General features: G+C 48.7%; 1 protein-coding gene across 3 annotated transcripts; it reads right to left on the minus strand.

Annotated features, from left to right (window-relative positions):
• Positions 1 to 1,261: 1,261 nt before the first annotated feature.
• Positions 1,262 to 20,873, minus strand: METTL4 (methyltransferase 4, N6-adenosine). 3 transcript variants are annotated; one of them, XM_078615228.1, is made up of 9 exons: positions 20,754 to 20,873; positions 17,943 to 18,252; positions 16,429 to 16,497; positions 14,760 to 15,321; positions 10,562 to 10,628; positions 10,053 to 10,227; positions 7,175 to 7,278; positions 4,780 to 4,856; positions 1,262 to 1,431 (listed from the first exon to the last, which is right to left on the minus strand). In XM_078615228.1, exons 2-9 carry the CDS (start codon positions 18,186 to 18,188, stop codon positions 1,283 to 1,285), a joined length of 1,449 nt encoding a protein of 482 aa, XP_078471354.1. In that variant the 5' UTR covers positions 18,189 to 18,252; positions 20,754 to 20,873; the 3' UTR covers positions 1,262 to 1,282. The 3 variants fall into 3 exon arrangements, with proteins under 3 accessions (XP_078471354.1, XP_078471352.1, XP_078471353.1); XM_078615226.1 differs by having other exon boundaries at positions 14,760 to 15,342; positions 20,754 to 20,872; XM_078615227.1 differs by lacking the exon at positions 20,754 to 20,873 and adding an exon at positions 20,480 to 20,612 and having other exon boundaries at positions 14,760 to 15,342.
• Positions 20,874 to 21,493: the final 620 nt, after the last annotated feature.

The following is a 21,493-nucleotide window of genomic DNA, read 5'->3' on the forward strand; positions in this document are numbered from 1 at the left end:
AGGTATGACGGGGGTGGCAGGGGGGCTGTTGTGTGGGCTTCTGATGGAAGGAAACGGGGGGTGGTGTTACCCCCGGCAGGAGTAATAGCGCTCCCTGTTTAATACGGGCCAGACTCACTCACGGCAAATGATGGAAGACTTTCCCCCCGTGAGGGATTGCGTCGAAGAGTTCTTAATCTTCGAGCAGCAATTCAGGAGAGAAAGGTGAATCGACAGGCCATTCGTGAAAGAGAAAAGTAGGGTTCATGCTTTGTTTTGGTTTAAAATCAGTTAATTTTAATTTGGGTTTGGGGTCTAAAACACCGAGGATGCTTGCCCCGTTCAAGTTCAGCCAAATGCCAAACAGCGATGCTGAGCCCCACGCCGTTCCCTGCGTCGGAAGCTGCTATTACAGATTTATGTTTGCGTTTAATAATTCAATGAATGAAACTTTTCTGGGGTCTTAGTGGGAAAATAAATAAATCTCCCACACGGACCAAAGGCGCAAGTGTGAGCCAAAGCGCCCAACCGCTCGCGCACAATTAAAAAAGGAAAACCCCAACCAACACTTGTGGAAAACAAGGAATCATCGTCCGTAAAATTGGCACAATTACCGCGCCAGCTGCAGCGCCCCGACTGAAGCGGAGACTTAATTGTGAAGCGCTCTTTGGTGCATCCCTTCCCCGAGCCTCGCGACGGCGCAGGACGCACCGCCAGGCCGGGCCACGGGCGGGCGCCACGGCAGGACGGGGGGAGGAGGGGAGGGGGCGGATTAAGCGAGAATCACGGCCGCGACGGTCGTAAGCAGGGTCTTGCGAACTCCACCCCCACATCCAAACCAGCTTATGCTGCTGCTGTTGTTGTTGTCGGCCTGCAACTTCCCATTCCTGAGTAAAGGCCCCCCCCCCGCCCTTCTCTGCCGTTGATTTCATTCCCCGCAGCCGCTCCTGCACGGCCGTGTTCTCCGAACTCTGCGGTATCGCCTCTCTGCTGCTGCTGCTGCTGCCATCTCTCTCGCCGTCTCCCCCTCAGCTTCTCTTCCCTTCTCTCGCTCACCCGAGTTAATTTCGCCTCCCGTCCCTCGTCAGCTGTTTCTCTTGCTGCGACGCCTCCTTGCCCCCGCGTCCACGCCGATCCCTTTTCGCCCCCGCTCATTGCAGCCGCCGGTAAACTCCTCGCCCCCCCCCCCCCTTTTACCCAGCCAGTGCCGATCCTCCCCCAAAAACCCACCATGACCCCCCCCCACGAAGCCGCCCACCCCCCACCCCCCGCGCCCCTCCGCCCCACCCCCCAGCCCTAGGCGTTATTTGCGCGAGGGAGAAGCGTGCGTGTAGTGCCGCAGATGCTGATATTTGAGCACTTGGTTGCCCCAGCTGGTGCATCCCGGGTGGAGATTGCGCGCAAACAGCTCGAGGCGCCGAGCAGAGGGCGCCAGGAAGGGTCTCAACACGTCTGCGAGAGAGAAAATTACAAAGCGGGGGAAATAAACAAATAAAACAGAAACGCAGGGCCTAATAAATAAATGAGCGCGCGTATTAACCACGCGCGCGTAATACGAACCGCATGTGCCTCGCCGAAACGACTCAAATGAGGAATTTGTCACAGCAACCCGAGCACAATGTACGTAATGAGTCTCGACAAGCAATTTATCCTTCAAAGGGCCTAAAAATTATTGTCGTAATTATTATTTCATTACCAAGTTAAAACATTAAAACCTCTAATGGACACTGCTTGGAGACAAGAGCGTTAAGGATGACTGAGTAGGTTTTTGTAGTGGTGCCGCTGTAACAGCCCTCCGTTGTGTTTTGGGGTTGTGCCGCGTGTTGTTCGGCCCAATGTCCGACGTTTCGACACACGTGCCGGGAGCAGTTTCCTGAAAATGCCCCCGGCAAGTGCAGCAAAACGTCGGACATTGTGCCGGGCAACAAGGGGAACGTGAAAACACAATGGAGGGTGTCAAGGATAATGTATTATGAAGACCATGTGTTTGAGCTGTGGATGAAAACCATTAAAATGTTATTTGGCATCTTTTGGACAATCTCAAAGTGTCTCTCTTTCTCATCTCCGTCTGCAGCTTTGAGCCAAGCAGTGGTAATTTCACATTCCTATGCTGGGGGCGAACACCTCACCATAGGCCAAACACCACTGACTTCCAAAAATGTGGTACTCATTTATAGACTCCATTTAGCGTGACTGGATAATGATAATATTCAGGAGATAATTTTATTTAGATCACAACGCTAACACCGCGCTCTATTTTCAGATAAGGAAGATTTCCTAATTGTTTGAAACTTGGCTTATTGACAAAGTAACTGCTTTTGACATTGGCAAAAAACGGATGGAACGTCACCACTTCCAGAGTGGATCAACGGAGTCAGTTCTTGTCCGTGTACGTCCGACGCCACCGCCGTGTTTTACGCAAACTTCTCCCTTACGGAGCAACGGTGAACAAATTGTTTCCATCTCAATTACGGCGCCAATCGTCCGACGCGTTACGTCCGAGGCGAAAGTGCCACCCCTCGCTCACGCTAACGCTGAACCACGTGCGTCGGAAGGGCCTGAAACGTGCGTCTGAAGTCGCGTCAACGGCCCCTGGCATCGCCGACCTGTTTCTGCGTTGAATACGAACGATGTAATCTTAACACTCGAAATAGATTAAAGCTATCCCCCGTTGCAATGACAAATTCCACATTGCTATGGTGGATTTGGAAAAACGCAGGAAAATCGATAATTATTAATAACTTATTGTTGTGCATTCTTATATGATAAGTTTTAGGGTGTTGTTACAATTTTTTTTGTGTGTTTAAATGTGTTTACTCGATGAAATTGCCATAAATAAACATACATGTAGACAAAAATATACCCCCTACTTTAAACAAAGTTACCGTAGTTACTGTAGCATACTTACCACTCCAATCTTGAAGACTCTGCACGGGGTGATGTATATACGTGCAGTATTTTCATTGTTTAAGTTGTATGTAGTGTATAACGCACTGTAGATAATATTTAACACTGAAATCAAGCATAGCTACTTTGTCACGCACATGGCGATGATGGCCGGACTGGTTACAGCCTTTGGAGCGGTTTCACCGGAATGGCCCGGACTGCCAGATGATGTTAGAAGCCGGATAATCGCACGCCAGATAATCGATGATCAACTGTAACTGTATGGATCCTGAAGGGAAGATGGATCAGGTCCGACCTTTGACCGGGATTTGAACTCGCGATCTTCCGATTGCGAGCCACATGCTCTTACCACTTGTCCACACGACAGGATAATCTTCCACTAAAATAATACCAAAAGCGGGAATAATGTACAGGTCTTTGTCAATCCACTGCTGGATGAAGGCCCCCCCCATGAAATGGCAGTAATGGGAGTTGTTTGGCCATACTTCACCACACTGGTGAGTGCAGATTTGTTCAAGTTGGGCGGTGGGGCGGGGTGGGAGAGACCAGGAGCTGTTCAGTAATCACTCGCTTCTCATACTAGCAGTGGCCGGGAATCGAACTTGGATCGCTGGGTTCATCGTGCGCTCGCGCTAACCACTGCGCCACCACTCCACCCCACTCTTGGACTTATTATTTAGTGAAGAGCAAATAAAATGAACCGCATTACAGCACCACTCTCAACACTGGCAATGCTCCTTTTTGTATTTTTTTATTTTTTATTCAATATATAAACCCACACAAGCTATTTATACTAATTAGCTACCTATGCAAGATGTATCCATTAATCTAATTTGCCGATTTTTTTTTTCATGCCGGTGGGGAAATATCAGTAACAGTGTGTTATTAAGGAAAGCCTGCTGCTACCGTGATGATTATTAAAGTGGCACGTCTCACTGAATCTGACAGCGTGATTTAAGAAGCGCATGCACAGCTCGGTAAACAACAACAACGATGCAGCGGGTTTACCCAGGGAGGGCCTGAGTCTCAAATACTCTTCTCCGGCAGGGTCCTGCGCATTCGGCTGACTTTGGACTCGTGCGAGCAGAGAGCCGGAGCGTGACATTTGACAACCGACACGTACCAGTGGGTACGTGTCTGCCGTCTCGTGCCACGACGCCGACGGACACCTCATCGTCGTCGACGTCGTCATCATCATCGCCGAAAACGACAATCAGTTCAGCAATCTGACGTGCGTCCACATAGGCACGTGACGATCCAGACAGCATGCAACTCGCAGGACAATCATGAGTCTGGGTAACACGATTCAATTACCGAATTATTTCTCCCGGGGGCTTATTTATAACCAACTCCTTTATAACGTATGTCTTGTAAGAACTCCATCTCTCTCTCTCTCTCTGTGATCGCTGGGTTCTTCAGAGTGCAGTTCACAGTGGTTGGTGCACTGCGCTAAATCCCGGTGACTCGAGTTCGATTCCTGGCCATGGTTAACACCGGTGGGCGAGTGGCGATGTCTGAACCGGTCCGAAACCTGCCCCCTCTCTTCAGCAACCCACACTAACACCAACGTGGTGAAGTATGAACAGCCTTACACGGCATAGGGAGGCCTCCATCCAGCCATGAATTGACATATAACTGCGAATGTAAAACTTCGTATGTAGTTTGTGCGGTATGTAGTTTAGTTGGTTCAGTCTGACGTTTACCACGAGCGTATAATTTGCGGAAAACATTGGTAAATAAGACTTTTACACAATTAACTCAGTGGATGCGTTGCGAGCACAGGGATCGATTTAAATTTCCGAATTGACGGATCGTTTACAAACAGTCGGCCATCAGAAAACACACAAAGCATAGCAGGGGCTCGAAGGGCGAAATTTTAGATGCCTCACTCACTCAGCAGCGGAGGCTTCTGGGAGTGAAGGATGCTGGGCACGCTGACCAGGAGCTTCCGTGTGGGGAGTTCTGGGAGACTTAAAAAGAAAAGAAAACATCGAGAGGATGAAGTCAAATCAATCGTCAACGATGACATTGCCGGCATTACACTTACAAAACGATCTTCACTCATTTACCAGCTTCACATTCCTTATTGCCATACAAATACTGGAGGAAGGGCCTTTGCTATTGATGCCCCCAGGGTCTCGAATGCTATCGCCAATAAACTGCAACTTGGATCACTACCCGTGAGATCTTCACTCTAAACTGCTCTAGAGAAGTTGTACACCCCTAGCTGCTACTGCTATTCAGTGGCCTGAAATCAAATGTAACGCTCCGGATGACCGCTGCACATCTTGAGTTTTGATTATAGTGTGCTGATCTCCTGCTGATTCTCCTGCTGTTATGGAGTGACTCATGCTGCCAGCTATGGCTGCAAAGTTTGGTCGTACATGTTATGTATGTCGTTTATTGTTAAATTTGAATCACAGTTCCTATGATCACTGTTACGTTGTTTTTATAGCTTTATTTTGGTGATTTCGAAAATTTTTGGATTAGCCATATTTGTTTGTTGTACAGAGTTAGACTGATGACTTTAATATAAATTGTCTTATGGTTGTTATTGTTTGACTTGCATCCCACTGGGATTTTTGCACACAGTGTTGAAATACGGTGCTTTAAGATGTTTCTTGTTGTTGTTTGTTGCGGTTGCACCCGAGTCAAGAGCTGAATGGCTCACAGGTCTATACCTAATAAATGAACTGAAATGTGAATTACCCTCCAAGTCTGCCAGTAGCACCCCGAGGTACAACGAGCTTTCGAATTATGGGCTACAAATAAACGCCATTTAAAATATATCTATATTATTTGTCTCACGTTGCCAAAAGCTCTAAAATATAAAAGGCCATGGACAGCAAAGGTCCACAGGCAAATTATTATAACTTTGTGTTCATTCTCAGCTTTTTTTTTTTTACCGGCAAATAATATCTTCTCGGCTTGCACACACGCAGTGTTCGTCATTAGAAACTACGCAAATGAGTTGTTCGTTATGGTCTCGCTGTGGCTATGTGTCCATAATAGAGGTTTTTGGGTTAAATCGTAAGTATAAATGTGTCGATAAACCCGTCACCGCCCAACGCAGCCAATTAGTAAGGTTTGTCACAAACAGAAGGTGCCAATTCGTTACTAGTTCAACACGCCGGTTGTGTGTCGGAGAGTAGAACCCACAACATTTACAATTAGGCTATGTGTATCTGTAATCCAGACCTCAAAAAGTCGCGTTGATGGAACAAACAAAAATCACCACGCATTTATAAAAAAAGATAAAGGTGCAGCTCTGCAGTTGCTTGCTCACACCACTGCTGGTAAAAGAGCTCTCGAGTGTCCCTCCGGAGAGCAATTGGCCTACTCTTCCACGCTGCCAAGACATCTCGGAAGACGTGGGGAGTACCCACGCCGTACCCCACCAAGCGTGGACCTGCCGATCGACTGCGGTGAACCCACTGCATGCTGCTGGGCGGGCAGAGGCACTGTTTCGACTGCCCCACCGGGAGATCAAATGGAGGCGGCGACCGCCGCGTTGTAAGGTCCAGTGTGGTAAATCGTGCACCACAGCAGAGCTATGGTAACAGCACCACGCAGGGGCCATTGCCCGACATCTACAAAAGGCAACATTCTGGGCAATAGCGATTGTCCAGAACGTTGCCGATTACTTACTCACTTGCGATATTTTTTTTTCCTTTCAAGGCAATACGTAGTATCGTCTTCTTTGGGTCTTTCGGTAAAGTCACGTAGATAGGTTCAAATAAAATAACGAAAAATAACAAAAAACTACAACGTTTCGATCGAAACACAAGAGTTTTTTTTTCTTCCTGATGACGAACGCTTGTGTTGAAATCGAAACGTCGTTGTTTGTTGTTATTTTTCGTTATTTTATTTGAACCTATCTACGTGACTTTACCAAAAGACCCAAAGAATATGAATTCCTGCAGTCACGAAAGCTTTAAGTCAAGTAGTATCGTCTATTAAGACATTTTTGCAATTTGAGCAGCTTAATTGCGAATCATCCAATTGTAAAACCGACATCATCACCAGCGCTGTGAAAACAATTCATAGAGATCGTACTCTTCTGGGAACTTTCCGTCGGTGAGCCCAGTTTGAACCCCCTTTATCGGGGCCCTCCTTGCCGTGCCGAACTCGGGCTGCATCTCGCTGAACTTTTTATCCCCCCTCCGCTTGGTGATCGTCGCTTTGTAGCGGGCTCACATTGAGTTTTAATTAAAAAAAAAATTCATATTTTTTTACAATAACTTTTACGTCGGTAATTGCACACGGTTTTCTGTGGGTTTGCAAGTACCGCTCCACGTCTGGCGTCGCTGCAACGCGTCCCAGCACCAGCGTCTCGTACGGCTTCTTGTGCGGCGAGTCCAGCGGGAAGACGAACTCCCCGTGGCTCGTCACCTACGCGCGTCGAGCGACCCAATGTGTCCCGTGGGCAGCGGCGACGTCAACGGCAGCGAAACGGGGGGGGGGGGGGGGGGAGGGGGCTCACGTTAGCGCTCGCCGCGTGGGTTTTTAGGTTTTCTTAATTTTTTTACATTTTCATTTGAAAAGGTTTCAAGTTTTTATTTCGAATGTAATATCACCACCCTCACTCAATGGGGGTATCAGAGGTTGTATTTTAGGTTAGATCTCGTAAACATAAATGTGTCGTTAAACCCGCCACACAGGAAATTACTGAGGTATTTCGCGTAAACAAAACTTGCCGATTCGTCACTAGTTCAGCACACCGGTGTCGGAGAGCAAGCCCACAACATTTACAATTCGAGCTTCGACGCTGCACTGGTAATAACGACGAGGCTCATCAGGCGACAGCCAGAGTTGTGAAAGCCTACGTGTTAAACCAATTTCTCAAAGACAAAAGTGGGTCAAACACAGAAAGATACAACAATGCACATAAGTAAAAGCAATGGGGGGGAGGTAGTGAGTTCCGCATTCCCTCCGGAGCCAAAACCAGAATCATTACTGAGACTGCAGGAGGAATCAGATGAGCTGTGAAGCTCTTATTCTTAGGTTTTTTCGGTAAAGTCACGTAGGTAAAACATTAAAATTAATGAAAGTAAAATAAAATAAAAAATCACGACGTTTCGGAGGCAACACAAGTCTCCGTCATCAGGTGGGACCGTCACAGCCAGATTTGCTGCATCAAGTGAGGCAATGATTCAAGATGTAATCCCTTAAAAGCAAGTTGAGGGGGGAGGAGAGGGGGGCGGAGCTCATCAGAATGTGGTAGCCAATGAATGGAACGTATCGGGAGGGAGGGGGGCGGGGCTCAAAGACGGCACGACGTGTCACGTAGAACGCCTCGGGAGGGGGAGGGGGGGCGGGGCCAAAAGAATGCACGACGTGGTACACGTCGACGGCGTGGACGTGGTTGTGCGCAAGCAACTACTGCACACGCCAACGCATTGGACAGAGAGGGGGGGAGGGGAGGCCAAACGAGAGTGTGGTGCACTCTCGTTTTTATGCACCGTACTGATCCCATCTGTGAAGAATGTCGTTCCTGACTTACAGTATCCTGGAGTCTACAAATTGAGTTGCATTTGTGGTGATTGCTACATTGGAGAAACGAAACGTCATGTTTCTGATCGTGTCCGCGAGCACAAGTCAGATCTGAAACACGGCAGAACTGATTCTTCGGCCGTTGCCGATCATTGCTACAACTCGGTGGGCTCTCATGAAATTGTCTTTTCCGAGACCAAGGTTCTCTGCAAACCCCCTGGCTACCATCAAAGGTTTGTACACGAAGCCATACAAATATACAAACACAGACATAATTTCAACCGTGATGATGGGTACAAACTTAGTAATCATTGGAAAGATGTTATCAACCACGCAAAAAAGACTTAATTACACATTTTTGGACCATCTTATCTGACAGGCACTATTTTACTTTACTTTACCGAGTGTTAACATCTCCAGTGTTTAACAGTACTCTCTTCATTGTTCAGCCAGCACTGGTATAAACATGGGCATTTTCGTTCTTTTCTATCATGTGTATCAACAGGTGCTTGTACACACACGTCCACGTACACTTGCACCACACTCTCGTTTGGCCTCCCCTCCCCCCCCTCTCTGTCCAATGCGTTGGCGTGTGCAGTAGTTGCTTGCGCACAACCACGTCCACGCCGTCGACGTGTACCACGTCGTGCATTCTTTTGGCCCCGCCCCCCCCCTCCCCCTCCCGAGGCGTTCTACGTGACACGTCGTACCGTCTTTGAGCCCCGCCCCCCTCCCTCCCGATACGTTCCATTCATTGGCTACCACATTCTGATGAGCTCTGCCCCCCTCTCCTCCCCCCTCAACTTGCTTTTAAGGGATTACATCTTGAATCATTGCCTCACTTGATGCAGCAAATCTGGCTGTGACGGTCCCACCTGATGACGGAGACTTGTGTTGCCTCCGAAACGTCGTGATTTTTATTTTATTTTACTTTCATTAATTTTAATGTTTTACCTACGTGACTTTACCGAAAAAACCTAAGAATATGAATCCTTGCAGTCACGAAAGCTTCAAATCTAGAATTAATGTTAAGCTCTTTTTCACAGATGTCCAGCATGGGCAGGTCAGCTACGGAGACTCGGAGCGCACCGGGACCGCAGCTGGCAAGGCCCGGCCACCCAGCATGCACTGTGCTAGCTAGATGATGTCTCTCTCGCCTGGTATGCAGGAGGTCGTGAGTTTGATCCCGACCCCGTCGCCTGCTGTGTATTTGGAGCTTGCGTGTCTCTCACTACCTGTGGTCGCGTGGATTTTTCTCCGGGTCCTCCGGTTTTTCCCTCCACATTTAGAAACACGAGTTCAGAGTATTTGGCTGCGAATATAAATTCCCACACGTGACAAGCCATTGCTATTGACTGTGTGTTGTCTTGGTGTGGTCTGGGACTATATTTGCTGCATTGTTGTCTTACCAAAGGTTGCATTTAGTGTTGAAAACTCTGCAGGAATTCATGTATTTGTGCAAAATTTGTACTTGTTGGCGACGTACATTTTCTCTAATTTGCACTCCTATCGTTTTTCGTATTGTTGTTGTAAATTGCCGACCCGCCCCTTACTGGACATCTGTGGGAATAAAAAAAAAGCTTCACAACTCCCCGGATTCCTCCAGTAAGAAACACAACATTCTGACGTAGGCTCGGTAACCACCGTCCACCATCGCCGAGTCCGCCGCTCACCTTGACCCAGTGCCACTCGACGGCGTCGCTCACGCGCCACGACGGGTACAGCTCCCGCTTGACAAACTGCAGGAGCCTCTGGCGGTTGGTGACCCAGGTGAGGACGAGGCAGCCCGGAGATGCCAACGCCGGCACCGGCAGACGCGCGATCTGCCACTCTGGCAGCGCGCGGTACCTGTGGGAACGCGGCGGCGCAGTTTTGTCATCGCAGCAGCAGCAGCGCGAGTGGACGTTCTATATTCTGCCAACGACGCGTGGTTTGTGGGGTGGGGGGGCGGCATTTTCGTTTTCTTGGTGACAACTTTCAAATTATTCAAGTCAAAAGGCAAACTGAAAATCGCACTCCACAAAAAGTTAAAAACTTGAAACGGCCCGCAATGCAATGCTGATTTGTCATTAGCTGGAACTCCACACTGCAGCCAGTCCCAGTTTAGTTGGCTTTCGTCCGTGCCACCGCTCCTCAAGTATAAACGAACGTTTACGGAGATGGCATAAGCGTGCTCGCACACCTTTTGCTCCTCTTGACAGACTTGTTTTCCCAGGGCGGGTCCAAAACGATCAAATCGAACGTCCCATCTGAGCGCAACGGAGCACACGAGGGGAAAAGCACTGGGTCAACGGCGCATACCTGCGTGCGTGCGTAGTGACATCGAGGATGTCACTGTATGGTGCCGGCCTGAGAGGGCCATGGCGTGTGATGCACCGTCATCACGTACACCCCGTAGGCGGGTGTAGTACCAACCCTAGCGGGGCTTGGCGTGCGCTGGGATAGCGGCACCAAGCATAGCGTGTAGTGCGGGCTCCCAAGAGGGGGAGCGGGAGAGTGTCAGCCCAAGGGCAGGGTTGCCCCGGGCTATGGCACTCTGGTTGACCCCGTAGACATGTGATCTGGAGCATCCACAGAGAGGCCCCCAGGTGGGGGGACTAGGGGGTGATCACGTGTCCAGTGACAGCTCTCGAGAGGGATCGAGAGAGAACGAGAATGTTCGAGAAGGGGGCGGGGCCGAGGGCGGAGCGGCCCCGACCGTAGGGGGATATAAGGCGGGTTCCTGAGAGGGACCGGGGTCGCTGCATTCTACAAGCGGGAAGCTCTACGTCTACAAGCTGGAAGCTCAACACCTACGAGCGGGAAGCTCTACTTCTCAAGCTGAGGCTCTTCGTCCTACGAGGCAACCACGTGGTCGGGACCCGAGTGAGGGTCCGACCCTTCATAGCAGTAACTCCTCTGTATAGAGTAGTTAGCTGGGTGGTCACCACCCTAGGCTGTATCTGGTGAAGGGGCAGTTACCCCTTCGTGTTACGTGTTACAAATAAATGTGTTCCCTCTAAAAGGAACGTCTGTGACTCAGTCGGACTCACTACACGTGCATACGTACGGGTGCACGGCCCACACACGGCGTCACCCACAGCAGTCGTCGTCACCCACCCTACGCGCTTTTATTCACCGGTCCTATTTTATAGTGCCGCTTGTTGTTGGCCGTTTGGCGTTTCGCGCCCGTGCTCAGCGATCGTCATAATAATCGAATCTGCGTTTGAATGCAAATTCGTGTTTTCTTTAGTATTCATGGATAGCCCTTCATTCAAGGCGCTTGACATCTTTTTTGTTTATTGTGACAGAACGGAATGATTTAGATGACGTGCAAAGGGTTGAGAAATGAGTGATAGCGTTAGAGGGGTGTAATACATGGGTATCATGGCAGGGTAGGGGAGGGATGAAATCGAGTGGAGGGGCGAAGGGTAGGGAAGAGAAAGAGAGTGGGGAAAGAGAGAAGTGGCGAGGCTTTGGAGGAGAAGAATGGAATGCGGTGAAGGACGGAGACCGCTTCATCTACTGGGGAAAGTTGATTCCAGTGGAGGGGAGCAAGGAGGGGGATGAACCCAAACCAGGATTGAGCACAGGGACAAAGGACAGAGAGGAGATTTGGAATGAAGAGGACGAGAGGGGACACGGAAGGGGATCAGAGGTAGATGAGGTGGGGCAAGGCCATGGAGAGATTTAAAGACCAGCGTCTTGTTATCTAACAATTAAAAAAAACAATATGGCTACATACTACCTATACGCTGCCGTTTTTCAATTCACCGTTGAATGGATCACGGACTCTGCAACGTATTTCAACCGAAAGTCCTGAACCACAGCCCCATTCACGTCAGCCTTCAATGCGCGCCCGTTCTCTCCGCCCGTGTGCGAGACCAACGAACCGACAAAATAGATAACTTAACACGTAGGCCTTCGCGACCAATGTCATCCATAAGAGGTTTTTTTTTGGGTTAGATCACGTAAATATATAAATGTGTCATTAAAACCCGCCACCACCCGACACAGCCAACTAGTAAGGGTTGTCACGTAAACAGAAGATGCCAATTCGTCATTAGTACAGCACTATTGTAGTGTGTAGTGTAGTGTATAGTAGTGTAGTGTATAGTAGTGTAGTGTATAGTGTAGTGTATAGTGTAGTGTAGTGTACTAGTACAGCACGCCGGTGTGTTGGAGAGCCAAGCCACAACATTTACAATCTGAGTACGACGTTTCGCCAGTAATTACAACTAGCTTCATCAGGCGACAGCCAGATTTGTGGAGAAGTCTTACTGTTTCGTTCCTTATATAGAGGCGTAGATGTTGTGGCCACACTTCTGCGCTCTTGCACAAAGTGGGGTGGGGGGGGATTAATAAGCCAACATACATTATGCATGCGCATTATGCAGGAGTAACTGATAAACGAGCCAGATGTTTGGAAAAACAAAACATCCGAGTAAGATTTGGCAAGGTACATAAAATACAGAAATTAATATCTGGTACAAAAGATGTATTACCGAAACTATCAACAGAAGGTGTGTACAGGATTAACTGCACTTGTGGCAAATGTTATGTTGGGCAAACAGGACGAATGATCAGCACGAGACTAAAAGAACATCAGAGAAATATTAAAAACTCCCAAATGCAGCTGTCAGCAGTAGCAGAACACGAGTGCCAACAAGGACACTCAATTGATTTTGATGTGGAAGTAATGTGCAAAACTAGCTCCTACTTGGCCAAGACTAATTAGATAATCTATCAAAATGGAAAGAAATAAAAAATAATTTTAACCGTTCGGATAGTACATTGTTTAAATGCATTCCTATACAGGGCAACATACTTCAAAAGGGATTACCGTTGGTAGGCTGTTTTAATACACACAATGGACAGGAAGGACAAGATCAAAGGGCTCGCATAATGCGCATGCACAACGTATTTTGGCTCATTAATCCCCACCCCCCCACTTTGCACAAGAGCGCAGAAGCATGGTCACCACATCTACACCTCTATATAAGGAACGAAACAGGTAGACTTCTCCACAAATCTGGCTGTCGCCCAATCAAGATAGTTGTAATTACTGGCGAAACGTCGTACTCAGATTGTAAATGTTGTGGCTTGGCTCTCCAACACACCGGTTAGTGCTGTACTAGTGACGAATTGGCACGTTCTGTTTACGTGACAACCCTTACTAGTTGGCCGTGTCGGATGGTGGCGGGTTTAAACGACACATTTATATATTTACGCGATCTAACCCAAAAAAACCTCTTATGGAAAACTTATAGCGTGAGCTCACACCACGTGTGGCTCTTGACAGCCGTGTGTGTGCGTGTGTGCGTGTGTGCGCGTGTGCGTGTGTGGCAATGCCTGAGGACTCCGAGGGCGCCCACGGCATGCGACACTTACTCCGGAAGGGCTGCGATGAAGCTACGTCGAGATCAAACATGAGCCACTTTGCGAGACCAAAAATAGAAATCCACCGAGGAGCCGCCTGGCAAACGTTCGCAAGCCAAGTTTGCAAACCCCCCTGGTGAGAAGACGGGGGAATGTGCGTCTGCGATCCGTGACACATTCTAATTTACTCAGCATTACTCAGCCCGCTTGTCTTGGGAGCGGCCCCGGTAAACCTGAATCGCTCCCCATGTGCCTGCGGGTTTGTACCCACGTGATGTCCAACACGTTGACCCGACGATTCGCATCCACGTCCTGTTGTGAGCTTTGTCGGGAGCTGAGTGGAGCGGCTCAATTTGTGCCACGTTGCCAGCTGCCGCTGGCGTGTGATGTAGGCCGCCCCGATGTTATTTATGACAAAATTAATAAAGCAGGCCATACGTCTCCTGCACATATTAATCTACAAAAGATTCAAGTATTTCTTAAGCGACTCATCTGCACGCATAATTTCAGCAGCATTGATTTCAACACAAGTGAACTCAACCGGTTTCGACATTCAGTGCCCCATCAGCAGTCAGGCTAGCTTCAAACAATGCTGGTAGACTGCCGATCTTACAGGCTCTCTTTACGCTATGGGTGTCCGAGATGTTAATTGTTCTCAAGTTCACCTGTTCATACAAGATCACCACTTTCGTGCATACGTGGTGAACGCTGGACATTGTGCGGAATAATACGCGCCGGTTCCGCACTAAGACGAGTAGTATTAAAAGTAGATATTATCTTAATGTTGTAAAATTATCATCCATGATGCCTAAAATCTACAACACTGGATGTATCTGTTACCTGCCCATTATTGAATACTTCACAGTACATGCCAATCTGAGATATTTTCATTTGCGGATACCCAGCTGATCGCTGCCATCTGAACACTTCAATTCTGCACCACCCCCCCCCCGCCCACCCCCAGCCAAAACCACCACGGTCCGTCCCCGTGAGACAACTCAAGCCGGCACGAGACGTCTTACACTGCAGCAGCGGTTCGAGTCGCGCGACGTCAGACAGGAGGAAGCTGCACCTGGGCGGCAGCACGTACTCGTGTCCGTTAAAATCCACGACGCTCGGCCCCCGCCGCCGGTTTTCCACCACGCGGCCCACCACCGTCTTGGCCGTCAGCTCTGTCGTCCCCGCTCCCGCGTCCTCCAGCACCAGAACGTCGCTCGCTCGCTCCGGCAGACTCCCCCTTCCCACGGCATCGGCGGCGTCGGCGTCGCACAGCTCGGCCAGCGGATCCGGTTCCGCGTCGACAGCCACGTCGCGACAGGCGCGGCAGCAGGCGTCGCGACACCCGGCACGGCTCGCCGGTGCCGCTGCACCTCCCGATTCCTTCACGTTGGGCGTCTCGGCGGCGGGAGCCCGGCTGCTGTGGTTGCGCTGGGTGCCGCGTCGCGGTTCCTGTTCCCCATCGGGGACATAGTCCGTGCCGGGACAGTGTCGCCGTGGTGATGACGGCTCGACAGGGCCCGGAATGAGAGTGCCAGGCAGCAGGAGATTCCGTTGACGTCCCAGGTCTATGAGATTCCTCGAGCCCTCCAGCACAAAATCTCTGATCTGAATCCAAACGCAGATTTTTTGAAATACACTTTTGTGTTTTTTTGGGGTTCGCACACTGGACTCGCAATCCAGAGAATGCCGGTTCAATCTCCCGGGGCTGTCGTGGCAAGTTTCTTAAATCCGCCCACCGTCTCTGAGCACCCAGTCGTATAAATGGGTAAGGCACAGTCTATTGGTAGGTCATGTGTGTGGTGGGGTAAAGTGTGGGTACTCCTGCTGTTTCCAATATGTCTGGCCAGCATTGAAGTATAGACCAAATAGAGATAGTCCCTGAGTTACGATGGTCCGATTTACGATATTTTGATCTCATGACGGCAATAGCGATACGACAAAATTTTAAGATATTTAAAATTTTGCGCTGCAGGCAAACGCAGCAGGGTACGAGGTACGATACTGTACGTTGGGATTTCATTTTAGAGTTACCACGATACGATAAGTTCAATGCATGTTAAAAGTTTTTTGTATAGCAGATAGGATTGTTTCCTGAAAAAACTTTCCATTAAATTGCAGTTCATATAGGTAGGCTAAGAATTTACCTTGTTTTTTTACTTTACATTTTGCTGTGCAATACAGTATTGTAATAAAAAAATACATACAGTATATAGTTTATGCAGTACGGTACTGTAAATCGCCCTGTTTTGCTAAATTATCACCATTCTTTAAGACTCCTGGGTAGGCTAGGCCATCTTCGACTTACGATATTTTTGACTGACGATGGGGTCGTCGTAACGCATCTCCATCGTAAGTAGAGGACTACCTGTACCCACCGGAGGGACTCTTTCTAGCTCACTCTAGTGGAGGCCCTTCCGCCAGCAGTGGCGTGAGCGTGCAGTTGCCGAGAGATACACCTTCACACATTGCAGGCAAGGCCACCGCATGAGTAAGGGGGATAATGCGTTCTTCTACTTGTTCAATCACCCACGTGCGGTGCGTTTTATACATTCCAAAAAAATAATTTTCTAAATTTCACACAGCGACGCACTCTACAAATTCACTTCGTAGAGTGTCTGTTCACGTTTCCCTTACAATGTATTTTGCAAATTCAGTCGCTGTCGCCGAATGTTACGGTTAAACACAACTTACCGTTTGGTGGTAAGCCAAGGCATCAATCTCCCCCTGATTCATGTCGTTCCTCTTTCTTTTGCGCTTTCTCTGCAAAAAACAAGAGAGAAAAAAAGCGGCTTTCAATTACGTTTTTTATATTCCTTTGGCTCGTTAATCAATCGGTCGAGATCGTGACACTACAAAGCAAAAACAACATCAAATATTAAAATAGGTAAAGGTGCAGCCCTGCAATTTGCTCGCTCACGCCACTGCTTGCGGAAGATCTTCCACGAGAGGGAGCACTAGAGAGCCGACTATAGGAGGTATTTGGCCACACGTTACTCCACCACACCTTGCCAAATGACTGTGGTGTAACCATTTATACTGTTGGGTGGATAGAGGCAGAGGGGGATTTAATAACCTCATCAATCCAGTTAACTCTGGATCCCTAGACCAGTATGCTAATCATTACCCCATAGCAGCATTCCTCATCACGGTACATGGAATGTAATCTTGCAAAAAATATTTTCACGTGAGAGGATTACATTCCACGTGTGAACGCGAGGACAATTCAGCAACACAACGAATATCATAACATCTGACCCGCAAAATACTCAAAGAGTATTGCGTGGTGCTCATAGTGTAGCGCCAATACTAACCCAGTCGTAGAAATTCCACATTCATGTGATGGGGCCTAGTCTAGCCAAAATAAAACCACCACGACTTTACCTCTCAAGTGGTGCAGCATCACATGATCATTGGCACCTCCGATTAGCGCGGTTGGCAACGTACGGTGCGAAAAAAGTTCGACATCCATACATACGTGATCAATTAATCTAAACTGCAGAGCAAATGGGTTAGTTCAGTCAGCCATTACCTAGATCTCACCCGTCATTAGTGTTGTCATTGTTCTGTAAATAAACTGAAGAATGTGGAATAACGTATATTTTATAGATAAACAAAATACATGCTTCAAGCCCATCAGTAAATCCTTCCAGACATCCATATCCACTGAGCCTCAGCCTTCAATCTCTCCGTTAAGATGACAATGACAAGTGAGGATTAAACCGTAGTCATGCATTTTTTGTTATTAAGTTGTAAATACCAAGCTGCATTATTGAGTTTCAAGTAAACGTCTTAGATGCCAATTAAAATGTAGTATTTTATCAATGAGTTATTTGTTGTAAAATACATTTTATATAGCGTCATTCATGCCAGCAGTATCACACAACGCTGTACATTAATTATATATAAGGACCAAATCCCCATATACGTGGTTGGCTACGTATGGCGCAAAAGAAGCCCAACACACAGACATACATACCGAGCAAATGAAAACCCCTACGGCTACCAAGCAAAATAAAAAATGAATAAACAAATTAAGAAATGGCACTAAAACAAAAAGCACAAACAACAACAACAAAAAGTGATCAAAACCAGGTATGGTGGACATCCCCCATGACCATGAAGGCTTGTTCCCACATCACCAAGTCCAGCTTCTGAACTTGGTGCTGCCATTGGGCCACGATCTTTCCGCCGACTTGGAATTCTACCTTAACGGTACTGCCCAGCAGCGCGATGGTGCCATCTCCTCCGTCCTCCACCTGCCTCTCGCCGCACGCCGCAGTCTCCGCACTGGCCGCGGCAGCGATGTGCGGGCGCGGCTGGTGAAAGTATTCCGCGTCGAACCGCAACCCCGAAGCCGGGCTGTCCGCCTCCGCCGTGCTCTCCGCTGCCGAATTCACGTGGGCGAGGTGATCCAGCAGCCAGCCGAATTCACTCTCGGCGACGATGGACATCGCAGAGCCCCGCTGCGGTCACTGGGGAGGGGTGTTTTGTTTGATTTTGTCCCGTGCGAATCTCCTAGAAGGGAAGACAAACGGTACGAGTTTATCACCATGATGCACTTCGTTTAAAATGTGCAACCCTGCCATTGCTGTCTCGCTCAACATGCCGACAGAAGTGCCTCTGCTGGAGGGACATCTCGAGTGCCCTTCTTTGGGGGTCCTTGGTCTCCTCTTCAACGCTGGCCAGACGTCTTGGAAGACGTTGGGGGTTTGGTGGGGGGGGTAACCCCCGCTTATCCCCCCATCAAACACGACATGCTGATCCAACTGTGGTGTTACCCATTAATAATACTACAGGGTGGACCAGAGCTGGGGAGGCGATTTAAGAAATTCGCACCATCCTCAACAACCAACCACTTCGGCACTGCAAGTACAATGTGCCAACCATTAACACCACAGCAGCATCCAAACACATTCCTGCGGAGGGAGCTGGCAGGAACGTTGGGTTGCTCGGTCAATGGCCAGGGTCAATGGCGGCGTGGTGTATTCCGCAAATATGCCCGACTGTGAGGGCGGGCACAAGCCGGCGTGAGTAGGTTAAACGTTGAGTTTTATAAGGGCACCACGGGGTGACCAGCCCCTCCCCACCCAGCCCCACCCCTCCCACCCAGCCCCTCCCATCCTCAACCAGCCCCTCCCCTCCCCACCCAGCCCCTCCCCACCTTCCCCAACCAGCCCCTCCTCACCCTCCCCTCTCCACCCAGCCTCTCCCCGCCCTCCCCTCTCCACCCAGCCCCACCCTTCCTATTTTTGGATGCACGACGGACGGACACAATAATCCCCTGTGGGCTGGTGTAGTAACCAGGAGGTTCCTACCAGTATGACGAGGATAATGCCCTCGACACAGCGAAAGAGACGTGTCACGTAGAAATGAGACGGAGTTGATTCGACGAGAGGCAAACTTTTATGGGAACGAGTGGGACCGTCAATGCCGCCGCGATTGTTTTTGTTGTTTTTCCTCCGGCCACTTTGTCAATCCACTGCTGGATGAAAACCCTCCCGGGCAACTGGGTCTGGTCGTGGGGGTTGGTTCGACCATACTTCACTGCGCGGGTTGGTAATGGCGTGCAGTGCCGCCCACGAATGTATTAGATTCATAAAGCGCCCTTAAACAATCTTTCTCAGGGTGCAAATAATGCAATACGATTGTACTGCACATTCGATTGTCAAAGTAATGTTAATGCAGTATATCACTGCGCTACTTACTATAGTTCTGATGCATCACTTCTAACGGACAGCAGCACTGTATCTTGCATGAATGCAATGATATCGCACTCCGCATTTCATGAGTAATGAAATGTTCCCGCTGTACCCAATGCGTTCAAATTGTGTGAATGTAATATTATTGCAACGCAATGTGCGTATTACACTTCTTCGTATGGGGCCGAGGTTGACGTGCAGCAGCAATAGCTTATGTAACCTGACGTTGGGGTGATTAATGAGCCAGATAATTGCCGCAGGAGGAGCGAAGGGTATCCCTGCGATGCATTCTTAGTATAAGTTCCGCAGTGCGAGCCCGTGGGTCTCTCTGTATGCGAGTCTATGGCTCTGTAAGTGGATGTACAGGATAGACCTCCGTGTGAGTTTATGGGTTTCAGTGCGAGTCTATGGGTATCAGCGTGCATCTAAAGATATAGCTTCTTCGTGTGGATAATGATGATGATGACGATGTCGAGCAACAGCTATGATTTTAAATTGAGGTCCACAATAGAGGTTTTTGGGTGAAATCGCGTAAATATAAATGCGTCGGGTTTTTTTTAAACTGCATAGAATTTATTATTTAACAGTGATTCACGTTCGTGCAATTTGTTTCGATTTCTCATGGACACAGCAGTTGTTTTTTTTATCTCCGATTCCCACTCGCTTCGTGGCTGTCGTTTCACGTGTTACTTCATTTATTTGTTAAACCCGCCACCACCCTACACAGCCAATTAGTGAGGTTCGTCACGTAAACAAAACGTGTCAATTCGTTACCAGTCCAGCACATCGGTGTGTTGTAAGAGCAAACCACACAACATTTACCCACAACATACGAGCCATTTAATTGTATCAGGAGGGCGTTGAGACGTCACGCGGTTCTTCTGTTCTGCGTCATCACGGTCGCCCTATCCAGAGCAAGAGACCGTGCAACTTGCCAAACGAAGCCAATGCCCCGATCCACAAACTACGAAGGAGACGTCACAGCGATGATAACGCGACTACCTCCGCTTGCTCCTGACGCGACCGTCTGCTCCCTTGACCACCTGAATGTGAAGGTGTCGCCGTTGCTCTGCATCTACATCAGCGGCCGTACGACGACACGAAGAAGCAGCGGACAGTCGTCGCAAACTCTCGCCAGAGTTTGCGATCTCCCACTTGAGCATCAAGCATTCGCGTCGACCATCCGAGTGTAATGCCATTGCATCCACAAAATGCCGTGCTGCTGCTGCTGCTGCTGCACATGCATTTACGAATGCATTGTTAATGCCGTAGCAATGTTGTGTTATTGCATGGTTGTTGTTGTTGTTGTTATTGTACCGTGAGTAGGAACTGCTGAGTGTTGATGTCGCTGGTGCCGCGCGAACGCATCGAGTGCCCCTTCAGAGACCACGCGGAAAGCACGTGGAGCCAACGGCGGTGACGTGTTGACACGCACTTGTGTCCGTGTGAAACCCGTACCGGAATTAAATCAATACGAACAATGGTTCCGGGCACTATTATGTGTGGGGGGGGGGGGTTTTCTTGTTTTATGATTTTTAATGTTGTAACTTCGCTGTGTGTGAATGCGAAAGTCAAAATAATTGTTATGAAAAAGTTTCATATTCCAGTGCAAGTTGCCGATATTTCATTTGCATATGTTGTTTCAGCAGAGTATTTAATAATAATATATATTTTTGGCATGTTGGTAATATGAAAGATTCCACGAACCCCATGTTACCCTTATTGAGTAATGAGTATCCCTCCTACACGGAAGAACGCGATGGGCATTTAACGTTAGGTCATTTAGATCATTAACAGTGTTACTAGTTTGGGTGAATAACGGTGCAGGAATGTGAGGCCCTGTTAATTTAGTTTAAATTTTGAAGGAAATATAAAGTCAAAGTGATGTCTTGATCCAATAAGCGTGAAGGCGATGTTCATCTGTTTATAGGCTTGGGGGCCGTCAATAAATGACGTCACGCACCTAGGGGGGGGAGGGGGATCAGATATTTGTGGCGATGTGTGACGATGGGGGAGGGGGGGTTTGAGAAATGTGACGTCACATCAAAATGCGCAAC

This window comes from Lampetra planeri, chromosome 46, assembly GCF_965212315.1.
Source record: "Lampetra planeri chromosome 46, kcLamPlan1.2.h2, whole genome shotgun sequence".
NCBI classification, from domain to species: domain Eukaryota; kingdom Metazoa; phylum Chordata; class Hyperoartia; order Petromyzontiformes; family Petromyzontidae; genus Lampetra; species Lampetra planeri.